Source organism: Microcaecilia unicolor, chromosome 4 (assembly GCF_901765095.1).
Source record: "Microcaecilia unicolor chromosome 4, aMicUni1.1, whole genome shotgun sequence".
NCBI classification, from domain to species: domain Eukaryota; kingdom Metazoa; phylum Chordata; class Amphibia; order Gymnophiona; family Siphonopidae; genus Microcaecilia; species Microcaecilia unicolor.
In genome coordinates this window covers 20,395,207-20,410,231 of record NC_044034.1, presented here as the reverse complement: position 1 = coordinate 20,410,231, position 15,025 = coordinate 20,395,207, and the positions used below count along the sequence as shown (strand labels likewise).

General features: G+C 50.0%; 1 protein-coding gene across 1 annotated transcript in view; it reads left to right on the top strand.

Annotated features, from left to right (window-relative positions):
• Positions 1-15,025, top strand: part of DNAJB13 (DnaJ heat shock protein family (Hsp40) member B13) — a 44,954-nt gene that overhangs the window by 14,638 nt on the left and 15,291 nt on the right. The window contains exons 4-6 of the mRNA XM_030200009.1: positions 8,413-8,570; positions 12,632-12,745; positions 14,001-14,114. Of these exons, the coding sequence (XP_030055869.1) occupies positions 8,413-8,570; positions 12,632-12,745; positions 14,001-14,114 (386 nt within the window). The remainder of the gene's footprint in view (positions 1-8,412; positions 8,571-12,631; positions 12,746-14,000; positions 14,115-15,025) is intronic.

Here is a 15,025-nt window from a genome sequence, read left to right as displayed (position 1 = left end):
GGTAGGACAGGTAGAGACAAACTGCCGAATCTCCTGGGCCATGCGGGGCCACCAAAAATAACGGGAAATAAGGTGATAGGTTTTACGGAACCCAAAATGTCCTGAAAATGCCGTAGAATGACCCCACTGAAGAACCTTGCGACGAGATCGAGCAGGAACAGTAGTCTTGAGACAGGCGGAGGCCCCCACCATAGGAGAAAGGCAAGCAGGATCGAGCATGGGATAGAGCTCCTCAGGCTCCTCAGGAACGTCAAACGCTCGGGAGAGGGCATCTGCCTGAATATTCTTTTCTGCGGGACGAAACACCAAATGAAAAGAAAAACGGGCAAAAAATAGTGACCAACGGGCCTGCCGGGGATTCAAGCGTTTGGCATCTTGCAAATAAAGCAGGTTTTTGTGATCAGTGATGACTGTAATAGGATGCGCAGCACCCTCCAGTAGGTACCGCCACTCCTGAAAGGCGAGCTTTAGAGCCAGCAGCTCTCTGTCCCCGATGGTATAATTACGTTCTGCAGGCGAAAACTTCTTAGAAAAAAAAAAAACAAGGATGTTTCTTACCAGAAGAAGTTGTCTGGGACAGCACCGCTCCCACCCCTAGAGCAGAGGCATCGACCTCCACGATGAAAGGCCTTGTGACATCAGGACTCCGGAGCACAGATGCAGACAAGAAAGCCGTCTTTAAGGCAGAAAAAGCCTCCAGGGCAGCAGGAGACCAATGCCGAACATCCGCCCCCTTCCGAGTAAGGGCTGTCAAAGGAGCTGTGAGGAGCGAATAATGGGGAATGAACTGTCTGTAGTAATTAGCAAAGCCAAGAAAACGTTGCAAGGCACGGAGACCCTGGGGCAGCGGCCAGTCCCGGATAGCCTGCAGTTTAGCAGGGTCCATTTGTAATCCCACAGCAGAGATAATATGTCCCAAAAAAGGAATAGTGGATTGATGAAATGCACACTTTTCCAACTTGGCAAACAGTCGATGATCCCGGAGTCGTTGAAGCACAGTGCGAACATGCCCGGGATGGTCCAGAGGTGAAGCAGAGAAGATCAGAATATCGTCCAAGTAAACAATGACTGAAGAATACAGAAGATCCCGGAAAATGAAGTTGATGAAGTCTTGAAATACAGCCGGAGCATTACACAGTCCAAAAGGCATGACCCGATACTCAAAATGGCCTTCGTGAGTATTAAAGGCAGTTTTCCACTCGTCCCCCTGACGGATACGAATCAAATTGTAGGCCCCTCGCAGATCCAACTTAGTAAAAATGACAGCCCCCTGGAGCCGATCAAAAAGCTCCGGGATAAGTGGAAGGGGATAACGGTTCTTGACTGTGATGTTGTTAAGTCCTCGATAGTCAATGCAGGGCCGCAAGGACCCATCCTTCTTAGAGACAAAAAAAAACCCCGCCCCGGCAGGAGAAGAGGATGGACGGATAAATCCTTTACGAAGGTTGTCCCGAATGTAGTCCCGCATGGCAGCAGATTCCTCCCGGGACAAAGCATATAACCGCCCACGAGGAGGCATAGTGCCGGGCAACAAATCAATGGGACAATCGAACGGGCGATGGGGCGGGAGGGAATCTGCCTCCCGGGCATCAAAAACATCAGAAAACTCCTCGTACTCCCTTGGAAGATGAGCATCACAGGGGTGGAGGAGTCCAGGTAGCGCTGGCACATTAATAGGAAGAGGGTGCACTGGTGTCAGACAAGTTTCAAAACAATGACCACTCCATTGGCTGATCTCTCCCGAAGGCCAGTCTATGTAAGGCGCGTGCAGCCGCAGCCAGGGCATACCTAGAATTACAGGATGGATGGCCTGAGGTAAAATAAGAAATTGTATCTCCTCATGATGAAGAAGGCCCACCTGCATCTGAAGCGGGAGTGTGAGATGAGTGATAGGCTGAGGTAAAGCAGAGCCGTGTATGGAAGTGACTTGAAGAGCTGGTTTACAGGAAATAACCGGCCTTCCTAGGCCCTGAAGTAGCCTAGCATCAATAAAGTTGCCCCCTGCTCCTGAATCTAGCAAGGCTAGGGTGTTTATCCTGAATTCTTGCCAACGTAAGATAATAGGTACAGTCATTAAGTTATCCGGAAGGGTTCCTGAACGACCCAAAACCACCCCCTTCACAAGGCTAGGGTCTAAGCATTTCCCGGCTTGTTGGGACACCTTTTCACAAAATGGCCAGGTTTCCCGCAATACATACATAGTTTATTTTCCCTCCGGTGGGTTCGTTCCACAGCTGTCAATCGGTGCCTGCCAATCACCATAGGCACCTCCGGTGCCTCCACAGTCGGAACCACCGCCTCCTGGGGAGAGACAATTCGTGGTCTTTGAGGGGAAAACCTGCGAGGTGGACGAGAGGCAACTTGTTCTCGTGCCCGTTCCTGGAAGCGGACATCAATCCGAGTACTTAGAGAAATTAGAGCGTCCAAGGTACTAGGGACCTCCCGGCCGGCTAGCTCGTCCTTAATGCGCCCACTCAAGCCTTGCCAGAAAATGGCCGTAAGAGCCTCTTGATTCCATTTGAGTTCCGCTGCCAGAGTACGGAATCGAATAGCATAGGCACCAACCGTACTGCTTCCTTGCTGGATCCGTAGTAGTTCTCCTGCAGCAGAGGAGGGACGCCCTGGAACATCGAAGACCATGCGGAACCGACGCAGAAATTCTCCAAGATCCGAAAGGAGAGGATCCTGTTGCTCCCAGAGAGGTGAAGCCCATGCCAGGGCCGCACCGGAGAGTAATGAAATAATGTAGGTAATCTTTTGTTTGTCCGTAGGAAAAGAGGCAGGTTGCATGTCAAAGAGCATCTGACATTGGTTCAGGAATCCGCGACATGCGGAGGGTGTGCCGTCAAACCGGGGAGGTTCCGGCAAACGAAAGGCAGGCTGAGGTGGAGATGCCCTACTTGCCCCGGGAGTCGGTGCTCGCTGTGATGACATCTGGGAACACACATCTTGCAGTACTCCAGACAATCTGTTAAGCTGGGCCTGCTGCTGTTGGAGAGCTTGGGCCAAGTCGGTAGATCAGGCTTATCTGGCGAGCTCATGGCTTCGGCTTTCTGTCAAGCCTGTGTCACGAAAAGTGAGCCCTTGGGCCAAACAACGTCTGGCAGCCAGACAGTTCTGATCTTACCTGGAGAATCAGGGCTGAGGCCTCCGAGGAGGGACAGGCTAGGAAAGACAGAAGCAAAGTCCAGGCTCAATCAGAGGTTCAAAGGCAGGCGGCAGGCAAAAGCAAAGTCCCGGTTCAATCAGAGGTTCAAAGGCAGGCGGCAGGCAGTAGCAAAGTCCAGGTTCAATCAGAGGTTCTAAGGCAGGCGGCAGGCAAAAGCAAGTCCAGGTTCAATCCGAGGTTCAAAGATAGGCGGCAGGCAAAAGCAAAGTCCAGGTTCAATCAGAGGTTCACAGGCAGGCGGCGGGCAATAGCAAAGTCCAGGTTCAATCAGAGGCTCAAAGGCAGGCGGCAGGCAATAGCAAGGTCCAGGTTCAATCAGAGGTTCAAAGGCAGGCGGCAGGCAAAAGCAATGTCCAGGTTCAATCAGAGGTTCAAAGGCAGGCGGCAGGCAAAAGCAATGTCCAGGTTCAATCAGAGGTTCAAAGGCAGGCGGCAGGCAAAAGCAATGTCCAGGTTCAATCAGAGGTTCAAAGGCAGGCGGCAGGCAAAAGCAATGTCCAGGTTCAATCAGAGGTTCAAAGGCAGGCGGCAGGCAAAAGCAATGTCCAGGTTCAATCAGAGGTTCAAAGGCAGGCGGCAGGCAAAAGCAATGTCCAGGTTCAATCAGAGGTTCAAAGGCAGGCGGCAGGCAAAAGCAATGTCCAGGTTCAATCAGAGGTTCAAAGGCAGGCGGCAGGCAATAGCAAGGTCCAGGTTCAATCAGAGGTTCAAAGGCAAACGGAGAGCAATCCAGAACACAGAACTCAGGGATCCGCAAGTAGAAGCCGAAGCAACGAACACTGCCAGCGACTGCCCTTAAATAGCCCCCTCCGTCTGGAGAACACTCAACAGCTGTTAGAAAGGAGGGGCACACAACCAGCCCCAGGGCTCCGGATAGGCTGGTCCCAGAGAGAAGGCGGAGTCCAGCCGCGACCAGCCAATCCGGACCCTGAAGGGGCGTTTCCTCTGCTCCCAGGTCCCGCACCCGGAAGGGACCTGCTAGTAAGAGAGCGCCGGCCATTTTGGCAGCGCCGGCGCTCTCCGGCCGCCACCGCGCTGAAGCGGCGAACCGGCATACCCCAGGAGGTGGGTACAACTCTCTGCCCACGCCGCCCATAGCCAGCGATACCCCGCTCTCCCCTGCTCGCGGAGCGGGGCATCCCAGCGGGCAAAGCGGCGCAGGTAAGGGGCGCGACACTGGTGAGGCCTAATTTGGAGTACTGCGTGCAGTTCTGGAGAAACACCCCTGTGGAAGGATATAAAGAGGATGGACTCAGTCCAGAGGGCGCCTACAAAATTAGTAGGTGGTCTTGAATGCAAAGATTATAGGGACAGGCTTATGAACCTCAACATGTATACGGTGGAAGAGAGGAGGGACAGAGGAGACATGATAGAAACGTTTAAATATCTCAAGGGCATTTATGTACAGGAAGAGAGCCTTTTTCAAATGAAGGAGAGCTCTGGAATGAGGGGGCATATGATGAAGTTAAGAGGGAATAGGCTTAGGAGTAATCTAAAAAAGTATTATTTATTTGTTACATTTGTATCCCACATTTTCCCACCTATTTGTAGGCTCAATGTGGCTTACATAGTACCAGAGAGGTGTTTGCAGACTCCGGTGTGAACAAATACAAAGTGATGTTGTGGTAAGATAAAGTTCATGTGGCACAGCCACACTAGGGCATCGTAGAACGGAAGAGTTGTGTTATGTCCATTACGTACTTTAGTTTTGTTGTGTTTCAGATATCAGGCATTTATGTTGGATTGGCAGGGTATACCTTTTAAAACAGATTAGTTTTTAATGTTTTCCGGAAGTTTAGGTGATCGTACGTAGTTTTCAAGGCTTTTGGTAATGCGTTCCACAGTTGTGTGCTAATGTAGGAAAAACTGGATGCGTAGGTTGATTTGTATTTGAGTCCTTTGCAGCTTGGGTAGTGCGGATTTAGGTATGTTCGTGTTGATTCGGATGTGTTTCTAGTTGGTAGGTCAATCAGGTCTGCCATATATCTCGGGGCTTCACCATAGATAATTTTGTGAACCATAGTGCAAATTTTGAAAGCAATGCGTTCTTTGATTGGGAGCCAGTGTAGTTTTTCGCGGAGGGGTTTTGCGCTTTCAAACCGCGTTTTTCCGAAGATAAGCCTAGCTGCCGTGTTTTGAGCGGTCTGAAGTTTCTTTAAGGTTTGTTCTTTACAACCCGCATAGATTTCAATGCAGTAATCTACATGGCTTAGTATCATTGATTGTACCAGGTTGCGAAATGTTTCCCTCGGGAAGAATTGCTTCACGTGTTTGAGCTTCCACATTGAGTGGAACATTTTCTTTGTCGTGGATGTCACTTGGCTCTCTAGTGTTAAGTAGCGGTCCATTGTAACGCCGAGGATTTTCATGCTGTCTGAAATAGGGAGGGTGTGATCTGGGGTGTTGATGATTGTGGGGTTGTCCGCGCTGTGTTGGGACGAGAGGATGAGACAGTGTATTTTTTCTTTGTTGAGTTTTTCACGGAAAGGGTGGTGGAGGCGTGGAGTGGCCTCTCGGTGGAGGTTGTGGAGTCGAGGACTGTGTCAGAATTTAAAAAGGTATGGGATAAGCACGTGGGATCGCTTAGGAAAAGGAAGAGTTAGGGGTTACAGAGGATGGGCAGACTGGATGGGCCATATGGCCTTTATCTGCTGTCATGTTTCTATGTTTTAATCCAGAGTTTACCAAACCTGTCCTGAGCAACCTAGAGTCATTCATATTTCTTATGTATATTCACTGTGGATATACTGAAAATCTGGCTGGCTGTGGGGTCCCCAGTACAGGTTTCAGAATTCCTGCCTTAATCCTTTTGACTAGGGCATTAACTGGAAATAACTTCCTTTGCTTATTATTTGGCCTGGATTTTGGCTGAGATTTCTGGTGTGGAGAGTTAGATCTGGGCGTCATCAGCGTAAAGATGATACTGAAAACCATGGGATGAGATCAGGGCACCAATGGAAGAGGTATAGATGGAGAAAAGGAGTGGTCCAAGGACAGAACCCTGAGGCACAGCTACTGAAAGCGGGAGGGAAGTTGAAGAGGATCCACCAGAGTGAACACTGAAAGTACGGAGTGAGAGGTAGGAAGAGAACCAGGAAAGAAATGGAGGGGAGGAGTAAGGTGTGGTCAACAGTGTCGAAAGCAGCAGATAGGTCAAGAAGGATGAGGATTAGCCTACACTCCCAAATCTGTTCTGACACTGATACCGACCTCATCATTGGCTACACTTACCCCACCTCCCCATTCTCCCTTTACCCATCCCCAACCTTTTCTTCTCCATCTCTCCTTTACCCCATTTCCCCCAACCTATACTACCCTATCCTGTTTACCCTCCCTTATCCTAATCATACATTATTAAGCTTCACCATTACTATGTTTTATTACAGTTCGAAATTTTATTTCTCTCCTTATAAGACTTTGTATTTCAAATTACTATGTAAGCCGCATTGAACCTGCAATGTGTGGGAAAGCGCGGGGTACAAATGTAATAAATAAATAAAACAAATTGTGGGATCGATTTAGAGGCTCAAAAAGGAGGTAATGGCTAATTGGGATGGTTGGGTGAACATCTTACACCTTATTCTGAGTTTGGAAAGGGGGTGATGATGCCCCTGTATAAGACTCTGGTGAGACCTCATTTAGAATATTGTGTACAATTCTGGAGACTCCCACCTTCAAAAAGATATAAACAGGATGGGGTCGGTCCAGAGGGCGGCTACTAAAATAGTCAGTGGTCTTCATCATAAACCTTATGGGGACACACTTAAGGATCTCAATATGTATTCTTTGGAAGAAAGGCAGGAGAGGGGAGATATGATAGACACATTTAAATACCTATGTGGCATAAATGCACAGGAGCCGAGTCTCAATTGAAAGGAAGCTCTGGAATGAAGGCGAAAGGGGATAGACTCAGAAATATCCTGAGGAAATACTTCTTCACGGAAAGGGCGGTGAATTTGTGGAATGGCCTCCCAGTGGAAGTGGTAGAGACTAAAACAGTATCTGAATGTCAAGTAGTAGTAGTAGTGAATTCGAGAGAGCTTGTGACAGTAATAGGATCTGGAAGGGAGTGATAGGGAGAGTAGATGGCATGGATGGGCAGACAGGATAGACCATATGGTCTTTACCTGCCTACATTTTTCTTGTTTCTGTCCTAAGGTATGAAACAGGTAGAAGAAGCAACAGCAAAAGCCGAAGGATGCTTGAGTGCACAAGGAAAGGAATGAGTAGCAGGAAATAGGAGGTGATATTAACTCTGTTGAGACCTCATTTGGTGTACTGTATACAATCTTCAAAAGGATATAAACCAGATGAAGACAGTCTAGAAGGCAGATATTAAGAGCAGTGGTCTCCATCGTAAAGAAAATGGTGACAGATTTGAAGATCTAAACGTGTATATCTTGGAAGAGCTAGGCCACAGTGAATCTGGTTATGTTGGGAGCTCAAATGTGGGGTCTCTCAGTGCTTGGCCTTCTCCCCTCTCATATTTAATGGATACATCGAATCATTAGCAGATTTAATGTCAAACTTTGGTTGTAACCAGGGGCGTAGCCAGACTTCGGCGGGAGGGGGGCCAGAGCCCGAGGTGAGGGGGCACAATTTAGCCCCCCCCCGGCGCCGCCGACCCCCCCCCCCCCCACCAACTTTGATGACCCCCATTCCCGCCGCCAACCCTCCCCCACTGTCGCCTTGGGCTACCTTTGCTGGCAGGGTCCCCAATCCCCGCCAGCTGAGGAGGTCCTCTTCTTCCGAAGGCTTCGTTCTGTTTCTGACATCCTGCACGCTGTACGTGCATGACATCAGACTCACAGAAACAGAATGAAGCCTTCGGAGGAAGAAGAGGACCTCCTTGGCTGGCGGGGATTGGGGACCACGCCAGCAAAGGTAGCCCATGGCGACGGCGGGGGGGGGGGGGTTTGAGAGGGTCATCAGCAGGGGGGTCCAGGGCCAAATCTATGGGGGCCCAGGCCCCCATGGCCCCACGTAGCTACACCCCTGGTTTGAATAAAGGATTTGTTTGGACTTTTGGTGTCAGCTTTCTGTTGTTTCTTCTCTACTGCTGCAAGACACCCCGTGCCTCTGTTTACCCAGGCTAAGAGTTAGGACATTTGTCATGCCTGGTACTGTAGACTTCTGCCGTTCCCTGTCTATTTTTAATGGTCATTCTTTTGATTGTATGTTACTGAATCTGAGGCTCAACCTCTGATGTGTAAGAAAACAGACACATGTTTTGTTCCTTGTAGATTTTTACAATGCGGACGGCTCAGACGTGATCACAGCATTTGGAGGCCTGCGTGGAAGAGGGGTGAAGAAGCAGGACCTCCCTATCGAGCGAGATCTCTATTTGTCACTGGAAGACTTATTCCACGGATGCACCAAAAAGATAAAAATTTCTCGTCGGGTAAGACCTTTTGTCAGGAAAGATCTCCTCAGCTGCATTTAAAGCTGTCTGACAACTGAGCTGAAAATCAACAGGCCACGTGAGCAAACTGACAGCAAGCAAAGCAGCTTTGTAGATCTGTCACTGATGGAAACAAAAAATCCATACTTTGGTTTCTCCCCAGAAAAGATGATCAAGAACAGGGCCGGCCCTAGGGTTTCTAGCGCCCTCCTGCAGTTTATTAGTCGGCGCCCCTACCCATCCAGAGGCGGGATCACTATGGCTCCGCCCCCATAGTAGACACACCCCTTTTACCAGCCATGGCATCATTGAAAATATTACACCAGTATAGAAGAAAAATAACTTAGCACACATACCAGGAATTAGGAGAACAGACAGTCTTGCCAACTCTGAAAAACAATGTGTTATCAAAATTTCAGAATCTAACAAACAGATCTCTATTCAGACACTTGGCCTTGCAGTCACACATGTAGAACAGAGATAGCCCCTCTTCAAATTCTTCAAAAATTAACCTGAAATCCTAAGAAGTTAGACTCTGCATGCAGCACAATAGCCTTCCCATCGAGCACAGCTTAGGATCTAGCTAGGACAGACTTAATCAGCTCTAACTAACATATTCTACAATCTGAGTTGGACAGACTAACAGGAGTTACTGAAGTGGGAATGAGAGATAGGTGATGGTTAGGAATTGAAAGCAGGCATCTAGCCCTCCTGTCCTGTGAGTTGCCATGTTGGGGGTGGGGGTGGAAAAAGGTGGGTCAGGTACAGCACTAAACAGCAGTCTCTGACAAAACAAGGGTCCAGGCTGTGCTGTGCTGTCTCTGTCTGAGCCCTCTCTGGGCAGAGGACAGAGGTTAGCTGAGCTCCTACAAGTTATTTCAGAGCCAGATTCAGTTGGAGCAGTGACGTCCTCTGACAAACACAAGGAGGGTATTTCTCTGCTTGGGAGGGGGGAGGGGACGGGACAGAGAGCTGACAGCTTTGGAGCCAGACTGAGATGAGCAGCAGAGATTAGATACTCAGCAGAGCTTGATTGCTTGCAAAGTGACGCCCTTGAAGGCAGGCGCCCTCCTGCAGTGCTTACCCTGCTTACCGGGTTTGACCGGCCCTGATCAAGAACCAGGTCTAGCTGATACCCTGAGAGCCAGATATTAAAAGGATTTGTATGTTTAATAGCAATGCTAAACATTTAAGCATTTACTAAAGACACCATGGAGGTCAGTGTTCAGCCGGCGGCGGCGAGTGTTTCGCTAATTGCACGTTATTCCCGGATATTCAGTGCTGGGCCATGTCCGGGCTTTGACGTTGAATTATTCGGTTTATCCGGCGCTGGCTAACACTGGTTAAGTCGATATTCAGAACTTAACCGGCCATGGGTTGCCACATAAAGATTGGACTGTGTTTTATGCGGTTACCCTGGCTGGTTAAGTGCTCAGTATTGGCACTTAACCGGCTGAACGGTCCTTTTACTAATATTTGGTGTTCTTGAATATTGAATCTAATATTGGGTGTTCTTTGATCTGTGTTTGAAGTAGTGGCGTAGCTATGGGGGGGCCATGGGGGCCCCCAGTTTGGATGGTGGGGGTCCCCAGCTCCCGCCAGCTGAAGCGTTTGTCCCTCGCTGGTCTTGCTGCATTGCCTACTCTTCTTTTCTCAGTCATGCCGTGCACACTCATTCACTCGTGCTCAGTTTCATTAAAAAGAGCGTGCACGGCGTGACTGAGAACAGGACAAGCAATGCGAGACCGGCGGGGGACCCCCGCCAGCCAAAGTGGCAGTGGCGGGAGGGGGTGCAGTAGCAGCGGGGTGAGGGTGGAGGAGGCGGGCCAAAATGTGTCCCCCCCCACTTTGGGGTCTGGTCCCCCCCCCCCATTGAGGTCTGGCTACGACCCTGGTTTGAAGTGCCTGGATTCATTTCCCACTGCTGATTTCCTGCTGTATACATAAGCAAGGTGCCTAGGCAGGGCTTTTTTTGAGGGGTTCTTGGGGGTACTGAAAAGGCGGCACCTTTTCCATTATCTGCTAAAATTGACCCCAAGCTTTAATGAAAGAGCTCAGGCTCTACACACCAGTTCTGCCTTGTCATAGATTCTGTGACTGGTTGCAGGGGGCCTGGCTATTGTGGGATGAGTCCCTCAGTGATCACCCCACCCCTGAAGGGTGGCCTAGCATTTGAGTACCGGCACCTTTTTTGCTAGAAAAAACGCACTGTATATAGGACAGTGGGCTCCTAAGCGTTACTCTACATTGCGGTAAGCAAGTGTATAAATGCAAGGGGGAGTGCGAGCATGGGCAGGACATGAGTGGCACTCCCACTTGCACACATAATGTACAGAATACTGCAGGTTACATGCGTTCTTGCTGCATTTAAGCCGGAAAATGTTAGGTGCACTGCTGTGTTTCCTGCCCGCCCTCGGCATGCAGCCTCTAGCAGGGAAGCAGCCGCACCTTGAGAGTTGACACCTCTTGGAGCGAATGCCAGGCCCCGCTGCTGCTGGAGGGTGAGGAGTGCTGAAGGCAACAAATGAAGCAGCTGCGACTCCCCCACCTGGGGAGGGCTTGAGGAGGGGAGGAGCTGAGGGCACCTGGCACAGGGTAAAGGTCAGACATGGAGGAGGAGGCTTGGCTGTCAGTGGAGCCGCAGGAGAGGTGAGATGCTCTGTCCCCGGCATAGAATCTTTGCCTCTTGGCGATTCCAGCTTAGGCAGCAAGAAGCCGGAAAAGGTAGGACTCCATTTTGCTTTGGGGGGGGGGGGATGAGAGAGACCTGAGATGAAATGTGTGGTGAGGGGGAAGGGAGACCTGAGATCCTGAGAGGAAATGTGTAAGGGTGAGACCTGTGGGGGCGATGAGACCTGTGTTGCGTAGGCGGCACTGTGAAAAATTACTTGGACACTAAGGGTGCCGTGACCCAAAAAAGGTTTGGGAACCACTGTTCCAGTCAAATCAGTTTATTATATACAGGTGCTTAGGGGTCCTTTTACTAAGGTGCGCCGAAAAATGTCCTGCTCTGTTGTAGACGTGTATTGGATGCGTCAGCAGTCCGCTCCCCCCACGCCCTCAACTTGGCTACGCTAGCGCTTGACATCTCTGTAATACGGATTATTCTGTGTATTGCACCATGTTTTGCTCCTTAAGGGATCCATAACACAGGCTTCCACCTCCCTCCTCTCCATCCAGCCTTCATAACAAACCATCATTCAGAGCCCCTCGACTCTCTCCCTCCCATCCAGCTGTCATGAAGAGCCATTGTATGAAGCCTCTCACCTCCCTCCTCCCCATCCAGTGCTTATAACAATCCATTATTTAGAGCCCCTCACCTCTCTCCATCCTATCCAGCCCTCGTGAAGAACCATTACACAGAACCCCTCAGCTCTCTCCTCCCTGTCCAGCCCTTATAACGAACCATCATTCAGGGCCCTTCGACTCTCCCTGCCATCCAGCCCTCGTGAAGAACCATTACACAGAACCCCTTGGCTCTCTCCTCCCTGTCCAGCCCTTATAGCAAACCATCATTCAGAGCCCCTCGACTCTCTGCCTCCCATCCAGTTCTCATGAAGAGCCATTGCATGAAGCCTCTCACCTCCCTCCTCCCCATCCAGTGCTTATAATCATCCATTATTCAGAGCCCCTCACCTCTCTCCATCCTATCCAGCCCTCATGAAGAACCATTACACAGAACCCCTCGGCTCTCTCCTCCCTGTACAGCCCTTATAACGAACCATCATTCAGGGCCCTTCGACTCTCCCTGCCATCCAGCCCTCATGACCATCCATCATACAGTGCCTCTTACCTCCCTCCCGCCTGTCCAGCCATCACGAAGGAGCCATCATATAGAGCCCCTTGTTTGTCTGCTCCCCATTCAGCCCTCACAAAGAAGACATCGTACTCAACTTCTCATCTCCTGCCCATTCTATCCTCCTTATCCAGAGTGTAGATCGTGGTATGTTTGGTATCAAAGTTTTTCGCATGCCCGCATCCTTCCTGTTGGGTTTCATAGGTGAGAGTGAGTGAGTGTGCCTGGAAGTGGAGCGCACTGCTGATAAGGGTATCGCCCCTAGGTGATGAATGAAGATGGACACACGTCCAGCATAAGGGACAAAATCTTATCTATCGAAGTGCAACCTGGATGGAAACCAAGTACCAGAATCACCTTTCCAAAAGAAGGAGACCAGGTAAGCAGAAGACGGGTTTATTGCTGTTTGATTTATACATGCTTCTGCTTGTGTAGAGAGGTCTCAAGACAAAGTGGGATTGAGTAGGAAATAGGGGCGTAGCCAGACCGGCGAGAGGGGGGTCCAGAGCCCGAGGAGAGGGGGCACATTTTAGCCCCCTCCCCTGTCCCTTTCGACCCCCCCTCCTGCCGCCAACCCTCCTCCGCCACCACCGTCAGGTACCTTTGCTGGCGGGGGTCCCCAACCCCCGCCAGCCGAAGTCCCCTTCAGCGCCGGTCTCCGAGTCCGGCAAGTTTGCTGATCTTTATTCTGTTTCTGTGAGTCCTGACATCCTGCACGTTCCTACATGCAAGATGTCAGGACTCACAGAAACAGAATCCAGATCAGCAACACGCTGGAGACTGGCGCTGAAGAGGACTTTGGCTGGCGGGGGTTGGGGACCCCGCCAGCAAAGGTACCTGACGGCAGCGGCGGGGGGGGATGGGGGGGGGGGGCGAATGTGGCGGGGGAAGGTCGGCGGTGGGGGGGGGGGTGAAAGCAGGGGGGCCAGGGCTAAATCTGCAGGGCCCATGCCCCCGTGGCCCCACTTAGCTACATCCCTGGTAGGAAATGGGGATTGAACTCTGTTAGGGAGGAGAGAGTAGCAGGGCCCACAGCTCTACGAGAGAGACGTGTGGAAGGAGAAAGAGAGAGCTTCCATGACACAGAGCAGCAACTGAAGCAATCTTCAACTTCCCTTTAAAGTGAGAAGATGGGGAATAAGAGATAAACAGGTGGTGAATGAAGGCAGGCTTGTTGGACTAATGACACAGAAAGCTTAGGGATTTTGCTGAAAACTGGGAGAAAAAATGTTGTCCTGTGCATAGATTATCTCCCTACAAAATCCAGATTGCCATGATAAGTATTGGTTTTTGTAGGGAGATAATCTATGCACAGGACAGCATTTTTTCTCCTAGTTTTCAGCAAAATCCCTAAGCTTTCTGGGTTATTATTCCAACAAGCTTTCTAGTGGATCTAATAAAAAAATTGGGGTTTCACTTTTTCAGCTGCAGTACCGCCAGTGGCCAGCTGGTGGCAGGTCCATCTTTTTCTTTTTCTAGATGATACTGACACCTTGTTACCAGTTTAGGTATTGCAGCTTATAGAGGAAGCTGGGTAACACCAGCTGCCAAGAAGTCAATGTAGTGAGAATAAAAGCCCCCCCGTAAGACTCATTCTACAGTTCCTTCCTTACTGGTCTTTTGTGTCTAACCAGGGGCCAAACATTATTCCAGCTGACATCATCTTCATTGTGAAAGAGAAGCCACACATGAGGTTTAAACGCCAAGGGGATGACCTGATATATGTAGCCAGTATCGCTCTGGGAAAGGTAAGAATTTTTTGGTATGGTATATCTTCTGGCTGTGCATCTTGTATACCCTTGGATGCAGACCTGCATGCGGGAGATTCACGCTTTGGCCAAAACGGGAAGTCCTCCCTCTGAGACAGAGAATCATTTTTTTCTCACACTTCCACCACCGCTCCTGCTTCTCCCAATGAGCAGGCAGTTGCGGTACTAGCATTAATAGCATAGCCCCAATGAATAATCAAAGTACACTGAAAGATTTTGTGGCAAAATAGGGATCAACGTGTCATTTGGGATGCCTTGCTTTTGTTCTGGGATCTGTGTGACTCTCTCCCCTCACAAGCTCTTAAGTTACCTCCAGGAGACCGCTCTGATCTCAACAATAGTCTGCTATCGTTGGAGTGGAGGAGTGGTTAGGGTGGTGGACTTTGGTCCTGGGGAACTGAGGAACTGAGTTCGATTCCCACTTCAGGCACAGGCAGCTCCTTGTGACACTGGGCAAGTCACTTAACCCTCCATTGCCCCATGTAAGCCGCATTGAGCCTGCCATGAGTTGTGAAGCGCGGGGTACAAATGTAACAAAAATAAAATAGATACTATTGGAGATTCTACATGGAATGTTGCTACTACTGGAGATTCTACATGGAATGTTGCTACTATTGGAGATTCTGCATGGAATGTTGCTATTCCACTAGCAACATTCCATGTAGAAGGCTGCGCAGGCTTCTGTTTCTGTGAGTCTGACGTCCTGCACGTATGTGCAGGACGTCAGACTCACAGAAGCAGAAGCCTGCGCGGCCACATTGGTGATCTGCAAGGGCCGACTTCTACATGGAATGTTGCTAGTGGAATAGCAACATTCCATGTAGAATCTCAAATAGTAGCAACAGTGGAGGAGTGGCCTAGTGGTTAGGGTGGTGGACTTTGGTCCTGAG